The 13,199-nt window shown below is 49.5% G+C and overlaps 1 protein-coding gene across 1 annotated transcript in view; it reads left to right on the top strand.

Moving 5' to 3' along the window:
* Window positions 1-1,071: 1,071 nt before the first annotated feature.
* The window catches only part of VPS37D (VPS37D subunit of ESCRT-I), a 28,769-nt gene continuing 16,641 nt past the window's right edge, over window positions 1,072-13,199 (top strand). The window contains exons 1-2 of the mRNA XM_029612533.1: window positions 1,072-1,282; window positions 11,332-11,503. Coding sequence (XP_029468393.1) covers window positions 1,103-1,282; window positions 11,332-11,503 — 352 coding nt within the window. The 5' untranslated portion in view covers window positions 1,072-1,102. The remainder of the gene's footprint in view (window positions 1,283-11,331; window positions 11,504-13,199) is intronic.

The raw sequence follows: 13,199 nt of genomic DNA, 5'->3' as shown, positions 1-13,199 counted from the left end.
ATTCCAGCTTGTCTTCTGCCTGCCTTGATCCCGGTTCGTGACTCCGATTCCAGCTTGTCTTCTGCCTGCCTTGATCCCGGTTCGTGACTCCGATTCCAGCTTGTCTTCTGCCTGCCTTGATCCCGGTTCGTGACTCCGATTCCAGCTTGTCTTCTGCCTGCCTTGATCCCGGTTCGTGACTCCGATTCCAGCTTGTCTTCTGCCTGCCTTGACCCCGGTTCGTACTCCGATTCCTGCTTGCCTGCCATCTGCCTAGACTCCGGTCCGTACTTCACTCCTGGGCTTCTTCACCCTCGCCTAAGTCCCAGCGGTCCGGGTCCCTACGGGCTTCTCCTGGGGGGACCTCGGACTTCCAGGGCGAAGACTCCTAAGACCTTGCGACCCGGGCTCTCACAGCTCCTCTGGAGGAGTCGCGGGTTTCCAGGTGAAGCTCCAGTTGCCCAGTGGGAGTTCTGCCTCCCGACTGTTCCCGCCGGGCAGTCGGCCTAAGGATCCACTTCCGGATTTTGTCTATCACAACATGTTCTAACAAGTAAAGACTGAGTATTTTCCAGATGTTTATGAACGTGACAGGTAGCAGGAAGATCACACAATATCAATAATTTCTGTTAGTTTTGTCGCATTTACAATCATAAATACATAATATAATCGAATCAACAGCAGAGGATACCACTGTCCAATTGCAACAGGACTTGTAAATGAAAAGAAAGTGAAATGACTTGAAGGATGTGATTAATGTATGGTATGTATTTGTAATAGCTTAATAGGGAACAGTTATTTACGCTATCAAACAGAGCTAGCGGACTATCCCTGAAACAAACAGGTAGCAGAGTTAAAACAATTTTAAGAATAACTTTGAGACGAGATAGATTTCACTTTCTTTTCTTTGACAAGTCCTGTTGTAATTGGATGGTGGTACCCTCTGCTGATGATTCCAATTTATTTTGTATTTACCACGGTAAATGGGACAAAACGAACAGACGTCATATTGACCTTGCTTGAGTGATCCACCTGCTGCTCGCTGTCCCGTCCAGGATGCAGGGCGGCGTGTGGGCGCTGCGCCCCCTGGCGGTGGCGTGCGGCGGTGGCGCGGAAGCGGCGGATGGCTGTAGCGGGGCTGGGACGCGATCGCCGCCGCAGCATGCTCCGAACTCGCGGCTCCCCGCCGGCCTTGCCGGGGCGCGGCGCTCACGCCAGCTTCGGCAGCCTCAGCACCGCGCAGCTTCTGCAGATCCTGTACGACGAGCCCAAACTGCAGCGGATCATCCAGCTCAGCAAGAAGGTAAGGAGCGGCGGGGGCACGGGATTCCCAGCTGCCCGGCTTTCTTATTCGGGTGTGTGATGAGCGTGCGATCCTCTTATAAGCATGTCTATACCCACAGAGACACGCACACAAGGCATAGATTACATACATGTGCTGTGGCAAGAGTCAGAATTATTCCCTACAACGACTGGAAAGGACAGAGTAGTTGCTGTGAATAAGGGAATATCTGTGTTAATTTGTTTGGCGATTTTCTTTTACTTGTGTCATTCCCTGTGGTTTGGGCTACATTTGGCAGGAAGTTAAATGTGAGAATAAGTTTGAGAAAAGGGCCGCTGTAGGCAGTTTACGTTGGGCAGGAAGGGGGTCCCCTCTGGGATCGCTATAGGCGGAGCACGGTGCAGTTACAACGTCACCTCTGCAGGCCTTGTGGGCAGAGTGCACCCTGCATGGTGAGGAGGTCACCTGTGTGATCTGTATAGACTAAGAATGCCAGGGGTGGAGAGGGCTCAGCTCAGGGGTGAGCAGGGCACAACCTATGCAGTGAGGGAGACACTTATGTGGGCAGAGTGCACACGGAGCAGGGATGGAGTCATCTGTGGTGTCTCTAAACAGTGAACATCTGGAGCTGCAAGGGATCCCTTCTAGGACCTCTGTGGGCAGATCATAGCTAGGGCAGTAAGCAGGCCTGCATTTATGCACAGGAACGCTAGGCTTGTGCCTAGGGTGTCAAAATCTGGGGGTGGCAGGTGGGTCCAAAGACTTAAACTGTTTCCTGCAGCTCTGGACAGGCCATGCTTTGCCCCATACCTTCCCAGTTTGATCCATGGGGCTAATAAACTGCAGCTGCCTATGCTGCCCCTACTGATGTGGTCTGCCAGGGCAGAAAACTTGTGCAGTTCAAAGTACAATTCAGACTCTGGGCATCAGAGGAGGAGTTGTGGGCCATGTCACCACTGCTGGCCTCCTCTTCCTGCCAGCCTGGATCAGCAGCAGTGAAAAAAATTATGGACTAGGGGCTGAGAAGGGGATCATTAGAGGTGATGGTGAGGAGGGGCTGAAAAAAGGGATAGAGGATTGGTTGGGGCTGGGGGCATGTGTGTATGAGAGAGAGGTGAAGAGAGGGTGGGGTAGCTGCATGACAGAGACAGAGAGAAGGAATCGCTTCCAGGGTGGGATGGGGGGAAGGGGTTGCAGGGTTAGTGGGCGAGAGGGAGAAGGTGGGTAGAGAGGGATGGGGTTGGGGATGTGAGGGAAAGCAAGATCACAGCAGGGACAGAAACACCTTCCCTCCCTGCCGCTCTTAATCTGGATCCTCTCTCTCCCTTGATCTGGGAATTTTCCCTATGAGGGAGCATTCGAAAATATGGACAGCTGGCCACTAGAGAGGTGGTGAGACAAACCTGGCCCCTCAAAGGTTTTTATTCTGCCCTGCCTATCACTTGGAAACTCTGCATTGTGTGTGGCCTGCCAATGCTCCGACCTGCCTGCCCGAGTGCCTGGCATCATCGTCAAAGGCTAAGTTGTCGCCTTTGATGACCCTGGGCACTTGACCAGGCAGGTCGGAGCATCGGTGCAACAGAAGGAGGCGATGTAAACATTTGCACGATGGTGTGGTTTAATAATGCTCTGGTGGGGTTCCCCACCCCCCACCGGTGAGGAGAGGTTCCACGCTGCTGTGAGGAGGAGTGGGGAGTAATGTGGAGAGTAAGGGAAGGGACAGAGAGGGACGGGACAGAAAGGGAGGCGTTGTTAAGTGACAGAGAGGGAAAGAAGAGAAAGGGGTGAGGATGGCGAGTGAATGAAATGGAAGGGACACGAATGAGTGGGAAGGAGAGGGTGAGTGACTGGTGAGTGTCAGGGAAAGGGCTAAGTGGGAGGGAGGGGCGAGTGACTGAGTGGGAAGGGGTGAGACTGAGAAAGAGAAGAAGGTGAGTGATTGAGAGGGAAGAGGATTGAGTGGGAGGGTGACGGGAGTGAATAGGAGTAAGAGTGAGTGACTGAGAGGAAAGGGAAGGGGAGGGAAACAAAGGGAGTGACTGAGGAGTGAGTGGGAATGAGAGGGAAGTGAGTGAGAGGGAAGGGTGAGAATCAAGCAAGGGAAAAGGGTGAGTGGAAGTGAGGGGATGAGTGACAGAGGGAAGGTAAGGGGATGGAGTGGGAGGGTGAGTGACAAAGGGGAGGGAAGGGGGTGAGTGACAGAGGAAAGGGACTAAGGTAGGGGGATGAGTGACTGAGAGGGAAGGAGGGTGAGTGAGAGGGGAGGGAGGCAGTAGAAGAGGAGTGAGAAGAAGAGAGGGTAGAAGGAGGTAGGAGTGTGTGTGTATGAGAGAGAAGGGAGGAAGTTGTGTGTTCCCCCTTCTCCTTCCCCCTTACTAATCTTCTACAATCTCAGGGTGGCTGGAAATGAAAAGTTTCCAGGTCTGGGGAGGAGGGAATTTCCTTTTATCCTTATTAGTTTTAATTATTACTGGGTGTTTAATATGTCTGATGATTTGAAATTTGATTAATTTGGGGGAAATGTATAAAGTTTACAATTTTTTTTATCCTTATTCTTCTTAATAATATTGGGTGGTGTTCTATTTGTCATCTATTTAGAAATATGCCTTTTATTATAATATGGTTTCCTGATGGATGTATATTTCTTGACTTTGTTTTATGAGGAGTGGTGATATTTCTGGTTTTGCATTATTGCACTGCATGCCAGTCTGGCTTGGAGTGGTTTCCAGGCCAGTTTTGTGTCTGCACCTTTCTGTTTATACTTTCTGACCTCTTTATTTGTATTTGGTGAGGGGCTCCCTGTGTCCTGCATTTGTGACTGCGGGGAAGTCGTCTGCCCGCTGGGAAAATGCTGAAGGTTTTTCTGAGTTTGGTAGAGGCTGGCACCCATGTTTGAAGGGGCTCCTCGGGTGCTAAAAACGATGGCGCTTAAGCCTGCAGCCAGTGCTGTGGATTTCATTGCTCCCAGAGATAACCCTCCCCCCGAGCCCTTGTTGCACTTGATAACTTGTAATGTGGCCCCAGCACAAAAAAGGTTTGCCCTCCCCTGCACTAGAGGGAGCTCTAGAAACCAGAGAGCTGTCATTCTTGTGCAAAGCTTGCTGGGAGGAGTCATTTTAAGCGAATAAGAACATAACTGTCCAGCATCCTGTCTCTGATAGTGATCAGTCCGGCATTTCCCAGTAGGAAGGATGGTTTCTCCCCAAAAATTAAGTAGGCCTCAGAAACTTGTCCAGACTTATTTTAAATTCATTTATACATCTAGCCCTAACCACATTTTCTGGCAGCAAGTTCCATAACTTAATTGTGTGTTGACTGAAAAAACTACCTGTTTGTTTTAGGGACAGCCCCCTAGATCTATTTGATAGTGTAAATAACTGCTCCCGGTAACCCCTTCCACCCCATACATCATTTTATACATTTATCCTCAGGCCTCTCTTCTTCTCCAAACTGAAGAGTCCTAACTTGTTTTAGCATCTTCTCACAGGGGAGCCATTCCATCCCAGTAACCATTCTTGTTACCCTTCTCTGTATGTACTCTAGTTCTGCTATATCTTTCTTGAGGTGCGGTGTCCAGAATTGTGCACAATATTCAAGACGAGCCTGCACCCTGGATCGATAGGGAGGCGTTGATATATTCCCAGTTTTGCTAACATTCTGTTTGCTTTCGTGGCTGCCACCGCACACTGAGCTGAAGATTTCAATGCATTGTCCACAATGATCCCAAGGTCCTTTTCCTGGGCTATAACTCATAATATGAAACCCAATGTTACGCACCTATAATTGTGATTGGTTTTCCCTGTGTGCATCGCTAAATATTCTGTTGCACTTGCCGGCCACGGAACTCCGCGGCCGGCCGCGCTCACCTTCCAACGCCGCGTTCCCCCTCCGCAGTCAGGAGCCGCCGCCACCAACCTGCGGCACATGCAGTTGGCCCTCTCGGCTGCTGTCGCCGCCACTGCACCTTTTCTTCATGGCTCGGAGCCGCCGCCGCTGCCGCCTTCCTGCATCCGCCGGCATTCCCTTTAGCTGCGTGCGCACGCCTCTCTCCTCCTCTTAAAGGGGCCACAGTGGAAAAACCTCCGCGGCCCTCCCTGATGACGCCAGCACTCCCAAGCTGTTTAAGGCCAGGCCCTGCCCTTGGTCCGTGTGAGTAGCTGGTTGCCTGACTCCGTGTTCCTGACTCCGTGCTTTGACCCTTTTGTCTTGTCTTCCTCTGCATTGACTCTTGGCTCTGACCTCGGACCTCTTCCTGGACTCGCTTGATCACCGCCTGTCTCGACCCTTGGCCCACCTGCTGAATTCCGTTGCTGGCTGCCCGCCCTGACCCTTGGAACGTCTCGACTCATCTTTCGTCTGCCGTCCGTCATGGGAACCTTTGTCACTGGAGACCTGCGCCTGAGTCCAGCCAGCCCTGGCACCCAAGGGCTCAACCTGCGGGGAACGTGGGAATGATAGTGGTGAAGGTCCTGTTGGGTCTCCGCACCGACCAATACCGTCCGCCGCCGCCGAGGACCTGCAGGGCTCCTCTCTGCAGGTAGCGTCAACCTCGTCTCGGTCCAAGGGTCCCCTCATTCAGCATATTCTTCTGCCATTTACGTGCCCGGGACCCCAGTCTCAGTGTCATCCTGCAATTTCCTCGCAATCAGCTTGTATTTTAATTACTTTGAATACTGATGGCGTCACCTGCAAATCTGATCACCTAACTCATTGCTTCGTTTTCTGGATGATTTGTTGCGTGCCAAACAACCCTGACTGGTCCCAGAGGAGATCCCCGGGGCACCCATTATTCACTTCTCTCCATTTGGGAAATTGCCTATTTAGTCCTCCTGTCTGTTTCCTGGTTTTTTTCAGTTACCCGTCCACAACAGGACATTGCTTCCTATCCCATGATTTCTTTTGTAATTTTATGAGGAGTCTCTCTTATGGAACTTTATCAAATGTCTTTTGAAAGTCCAGGAAGTTTATTTATGTATTTAAATTTTATTGCCTGCCCTTAATTCAGAGTGAACCACCTAAAATACCAAACACTGTAAGGACGGGCTCACCCAGGGCTGGTGCTACCTTTTTTGCCGCCTCTGTCCCGGGCCCACCAAAAAAAAAAGCTCAGCTCCCTTCAGTGATACAAAATTTTAAAAACTGACACCCCCCCCCCCCTCCCCAAACCCATGGCTGGCTGGGTATTAGGTGTCCTAAGCAAAACTTCTGCCTTGCATCTCTCCCCCCACCCCCAGCCCCGATCTACCCGGCCCAAACACACAAGTAAAAATGATGCAACAATAAAATGAAGAAATAAAAAACATCAATAATAGTAAAACCATGCTAGTAAAAAGAATATTTCAAAATAGCAGACAATAGAGTGACATCCAATAATTAAAAACAAAAAAAAAAAGAAAAAAAAGTTCCAGCTCCAAAACAAAAAATTGAAAAAGCGCACACATCAAATATTAACATCCAGTGATTAACATTAACAAAACTACCTGGGGACCTTTGATTTCCAGATGCACTGAGATTGTCGTGGATTAGCTGATGGGGTGGGGAACGGGGGTTGTTTTGCCTAAACTTTCTCCTTTCTCTCATATAAAAACACATAATTAAACATGTTCATTTTTTCTCACACACAAACACACAGGCTCTTCCACACATGCACACTCTCCTAGACACTCACACACACATATGCTCTCTCTCTGTCCCTCACATACACTTGCCCTCATTCACTCAGACAGGCCCCTTATCTCACACACACACTTAGGTTCCTTGTCTTATTCATACCCATACCCTTACACAGGCTCCCTCCCTCTCACTAATACCATAATCCCTCTCACCCCCACCCCCCCCACAAGCTCCCTCTCTCTCACTCACATACACATTCCCTCATAAAGGCTCCCTCTCTCACACAGACACCGTCCCTCTGTCTCTTTCATACACCCCCTCATACAGACACTCCCTCTTGCACACACACCCCCTTCACATAGGTTCCCTTTTTCTCTGGCACACACACCCTTACTCAGGTTCTTTTTCTCACTCACACACATGTACTCTCACTCCCTCACACAGGCTCCCCCTTCTCTATCTCATACACGCAAACAGAAGCGCCACTCGCAGCCTGTCGAGGCTCCTCTCTCGGCCATGAGCAGGATGGGCGCCAGCTTGCGGTTGCTGAATCTTCTCTTGGCTGCGAATGGGATGGGCTCTTGTCGCCAAGTCTGTTTTCCTCTCAACCACGAGCGGGATGGACGCCACTCGCGGCCCCACATGGCTGCTCTTTGCTGCCCCCTATTGGTTGGCGCCCTAGGCAACTGCCTAGTTTCGCCTAATGGAAGCGCCAGCCCTACACACACACACATACACATAGGCAACCCAGGCAGACTCCCATTCACACACCCACTCATCCCCGCAGCTTCCCATTCACACACACACACGCATCCCAGGAAGCCTGCCATTCACGCACACACACATACAGACCAGGCAGTCAGGGTCACTCCTCCTTCGGTGCTGCTGCCAGCCTATACCTTCTTCTTTGTGGAGAGCAGCCATTCTGTGGCTCCTCTTCATGTGCTGGCCCTGAAGTAATTCAACATTCGCAGTGCTAGCACTTCCTGTATTCTCATCTCTGTGCATCACGAGATGAGAATACAGGAAGTGTTAGCACCGCGAATGTTGAATATCGCGGGGCCAGCACATAAGGAGGAGCTGTCGGGTAGGTTTCCTCTTCTGCTGTGACCTCCTGCTTCTTCCACTGCCTGTGGAATTGGGTCCACAGGCGGCGTAACAGGTCTCTTGCTTCTTCCACTACTGGTGGGATCGAGTCCACCGGCTGCACCAGGGGCCTCCTGCTTCTTCCACCCCTGGTGGGATGAGATTCCCTGGTGGCAGCACGGGCCTCTCCCTGCTCCCGACGCCGCCCCATCGGGTGTGCCGCCCCGTGTAATTGGACGGTTTGCACACCCGGTGGCGCCGGGCCTGGGCTCCCCCTTATCCCAGGGCCAGATTTAGGCATAGGTAACGTAGGCCATGTGCCTAGAGAGCCAAATTCTGAAGGAACTCTATGCTGCGCTCTGATTTCCAGGGGTGAAATCCCACCATCTCCGATCTTCTGCCTGTGGGATCCGCAATCTTAAATCCGGCCTTGCCTTGCCCTGAATTTATTTATGCCTTCAAAGAATTCTGATAGATGAGTAGGACAGGGCTTGCCTTTGCTAAAACCATGTAGGCTTCTTCTGATTAAGCCATGTGTGACTGAGAGAGAAGAAACCACTTCCTGGCCCCCACTCCCCTGGAGCTCAGAGCAGGGTGTCAGTGTGAAGAAAAGCAGAAATGTCTGCACAGTAGGGAGGGAGCAGTAAAGACGGCAGCTGCTCCTTTGAAGGGGAAGTAGGCGTTAATGCCCCTCCTCTGATGTAAAGACAATAGCTGCAAATCTCTAGCCAAATCTTTAGCTGAGTGTAACTTTCTTGCGGGCCGATACAGAAAAATCCGCGGGAGAGCCGGCGAGCGCCCGCTCTCCCAGCGCGCGCCCAGGCCACTATCTTGGGCGCACGATACAGAAAAAAAAAATATGTAAAGGAGGGCCCGCGGTCTTTTTGACAGAAGCGGTGGCTGTCAGCAGGCTTGAAAGCCGACGCTCAATTTTTTCGCCGTTGGTTCTCGAGCCCGCTGACAGCCATGGGTTCGGAAAATGGTTGCCGGCATAATTGAGCGTCCGTCTTCCAACCCGCAGGCCGCGGGAAGATTTTTAATTTTTTAAAAATTTTTTGGGCCTCCAACTTATTTATTTATTTATTTATTGGTTTTTATATACCGCCGCTCATCAGAGATATCACGTCGGTGTACAGTGAACGAAACTACGCAATTGCGTTTTACATAAAACAGTATGTTAACAATTGAGGAACAATACATTAAAACAGATAAATGCAGTAACAAAAAATTATATAGATAATAAGAAAAATGGCTTAGCTATAATAGTGAAACTTAATATAGTATCGAAAGATAACTGTTGGGAGAGGATAAGGGGAGGTATAAACTTAAATTGATGAAAAATAGAGAGAGGGTCAGGAGGGAAAGGAATATATACATGTGAAGCTGTGAGGCTGTTAGATACAGCAAATTCTTCGGTTGCAAGAATGAAATTCTTCGGTTGCAAGAACTTAATATCACTATGATATTAAGTCAGAGGGTGTACACTTCCCCGGTGCCGGCCGAAATTAGCGCCTGCCGTTGGGCAGGCTGAAAGTAAAATGTGCGGCTTTGCTGCACATTTTGCTTTCTGTATCGCGCGGGAATGACTAATAGGCCCATCAACATGCATTTGCATGTTGCGGGAGCTATTAGTTTCGGAGGGGTTGGCCGCGCGTTTTCAACGCGCTATTACCCCTTACTGTAGCACGCAGGCTAACAGTGCGCTCCACTGGAGCACACTTTACTCTATCAGCTGAAAATTCTGTTAAATCTAGCCGGTCAAAATTTGATTGGCTAGGTTTAGCAAACTTGGTACCTGATTCACCAAGGGTTTTTCGCGTAGACACAAAATGGGAGAAAAGCCTTAATGAATCTGGCCCTTGGGCATCTGTTTCCCTGGAAGGGGGAGATATTGCAGGTTTGTGAATCCCATGATATTTTTCCTGGAAGTAATGCTGGGACAAATACAGCAACATGCGGTGGTGGCCAGCATCTCGGGACCACCATCTTTTAAAGGGGCCAGTGTGGTGCCGGAAGTCCCCCAACCCAGCACGTTGTAAAAATCACTCTCCCCTCCCCTGGCTACCCCCTGAGCGAGCCAAAGTTAACAAATTTAAACAAATTTCCCTGAAGTATGTCCTGTCCCCTCATCAAGAAACCCCCTCCTCTTGTCAAAAATAAATGCAGAATTTTTTCTTAACAAGTATTTCTTGGATTGCAATTTCAGAATTATAAATAAAAACTGACATAAATAAATAAATGCAGACTCCCCGTTCCTCCAGCTCCCCACTCCTCGATGCATGTCACGTGAAGGGGTCTAACGTGCACGAGGCTGGCTGGTGCCATTTTGATGATGATGTCAGGGCCGGAGCATAGGGGCTCTCCGGCCTTCAGCATTGACCACCAGGGTTTATAGTAAATGCGCTGGGAAACCGGGGTGAGAGAGGGGGGGGGTTCTGCATTTTTTTTAAACAAGGGGCGGGGTTTTGGGATAGGGTGGGGTTTACTTTGGGGCATTTGGGTTTAACTTTGTTTCCTCTGGCTGCCTCAGGGCTCAGGGGTCGGTTGACACTATTTTGAAAGATGGCATCAATCGGCCTGCAGCTAGGAGGCGCTCCTGGCTCCACTAGACTCCGGAAATTTCTTCCAAAGACTTGGGGTTCGGGGGGTGGGGAGCCCACCAGACATCAGGGAAATTTTCTCTGTAAGATGAGGTGGCTGTGGGCGGGGTGGGAGCAGTAGAAACCAGGGAAGTTCATCTTTGGAAGTGGGAAGATCCAGTGGAGCTGGGGGGGGGGGCAAGGCATCACTGCATAACTTTACATTTGTTTTTTTTTTTACTTTTGCCCCTGCTGGGCCACCTCTAACGGTGATGGGGGTCTTCTTAGGCTCTCCAGGGAGACTTTTTCATTTTTTTGGGAGGGAGGTTTTCAGCCACGTGACCCTTTAAATATTACTGCTGGTACATTGGGATGTGCCCTAGTGTCTCGATGCTTCCACAGGGAAATGTCTACACCTCCTCAATTTTCATTAAAATAATGCAGCTTTCCTTATTTTTGGCGAGCTGTGTTATTTCATGAGCATAAGATTACCTATGCATTAGCTGTTTTGCATGCATTTGTAAATTTCATGCATGCAAAGCAGCTAATTTCAATAGGAGTGGATTTCTGGCCAAACTATCATGCGTGATATCACCACGATATGGGTATATCACGCAATAAGCAGTGTTTTATGCAAGATGAACACTGTTTTTCGCGAGTTGTGCCCTTATTGTGGCTTAGTGAATCTACTCCTTAGATTGTAAGGCCTCTGGGGATGGGGAAAGACCTATAGTACCTGCAAGGCAAAATATAAATCAGTGAAATACATCCCGATGCCTTGTGTCTCCATAGGTTCAGAGCTTAAAGAATGAGCAGGAGCGGTATGCAATGGCAAACTTTGTGGTGGCGAAGCAGAATCTCTCTCTGAGACCCTGGCTGGAAAATGGCAAAGCCAGCCTGGCCATGAAATATCAGCAGCTGCAGGAGGTGAAGACCGCGTGCCAAGAGAAGCAGCGTAAGCTCGGTGAGTAAGTGCCAACAGACTCGGTGCAAGCTCAGTGAGTGAGTGCATGCCAGTGGAAGAAGAGTAAGCTCGGTGAGTGAGTGCCAACAGACTCGGTGCAAGCTCAGTGAGTGAGTGCATGCCAAGAGAAGCAGCGTAAGCTCGGTGAGTAAGTGCCAACAGACTCAGTGAGTGAGTGCATGCCAGTGGAAGAAGAGTAAGCCCGGTGAGTGAGTGCCAACAGACTCAGTGCAAGCTCAGTGAGTGAGTGCATGCCAGTGGAAGAAGAGTAAGCCCGGTGAGTGAGTGCCAACAGACTCAGTGCAAGCTCAGTGAGTGAGTGCATGCCAAGAGAAGCAGCGTAAGCTCGGTGAATGAGTGCAAACAGACTCAGTGCATGCTCAGTGAGTGAGTGCAGCCAGTGGAAGAAGAGTAAGCCTGGTGAGTGAGTGCCAACAGACTCAGTGCAAGCTCAGTGAGTGAGTGCATGCCAAGAGAAGCAGCGTAAGCTCGGTGAATGAGTGCAAACAGACTCAGTGCATGCTCAGTGAGTGAGTGCATGCCAGTGGAAGAAGAGTAAGCCCGGTGAGTGAGTGCCAACAGACTCAGTGCAAGCTCAGTGAGTGAGTGCATGCCAAGAGAAGCAGCATAAGCTCGGTGAGTGAGTGCAAACAGACTCAGTGCATGCTCAGTGAGTGAGTGCATGCCAGTGGAAGAAGAGTAAGCTCGGTGAGTGAGTGCCAACAGACTCGGTGCAAGCTCAGTGAGTGAGTGCAAGCTAAGTGAGTGAGTGCATGCCAATGGAAGAAGAGTAAGCTCGGTGAGTGAGTGCCAACAGACTTGGTGCAAGCTCAGTGAGTGAGTGCATGCCAAGAGAAGCAGCGTAAGCTCGGTGAGTAAGTGCCAACAGACTCAGTGCAAGCTCAGTGAGTGAGTGCATGCCAATGGAAGAAGAGTAAGCTCGGTGAGGAGTGCTAATGGACAGCATACACTTGGTGAGTGAATATCAGGGGAAAGAGGAGCAGCTGCATGAGTGAGTACATATCTGTGGATTGCTCATGTGTGAAGGACTCAGTGTCCAGTATTTATCAAACTGTGAAAGGTGAAGAGAACCTCTACTTTATAAGGCTGTCAGACACAAATTAACACCCCATGTGTATATATGTAATTGTTGCTTGTTAATATATTCTCATACAGAATTATGTATAAAATGTGTTAACTTGTCTGAATAGATTAAACAAATAGTACATGTAGCTATCATGTGTATACATGGGAATTAACTCCCATGTTTAAGCCTGTTAGTCCTGTATTAACATTTTTATAGCATTATGTAATTCCTTAGTACTACCACTAATAACCACTCGGGGTTAACCCCTTGATCTCCTGGAAGGTCATACTGAGAACGGCAAAGGCCACCCTACACTGGCAACCACAACAAAACCCAGGGGTCACCTAGATCCCAGATATGTCACCCTCAGATCAAACACAAAAAGTACTGGGATCATCCAGTGACTCACCTTAGTGAGTCACTGATCAGTCACAGCACAGGGCTAACAGACTAAACAGTTTATTAAGCAAATAGAGGTACAGTGAACTGGAAAAGATTTTACTTACAGACAAGAAGCAGGGAAAAGAAAAAGGAATTATACCATTAACAATACCTAATTAAGTTTTACTATAATTAACCAGTGTTAAGGGAAACTTGGATACTGTGCAG

Source organism: Rhinatrema bivittatum, chromosome 8 (genome assembly GCF_901001135.1).
Source record: "Rhinatrema bivittatum chromosome 8, aRhiBiv1.1, whole genome shotgun sequence".
NCBI lineage: Eukaryota > Metazoa > Chordata > Amphibia > Gymnophiona > Rhinatrematidae > Rhinatrema > Rhinatrema bivittatum.
This window is presented reverse-complemented; position numbering and strand designations above follow the sequence as displayed.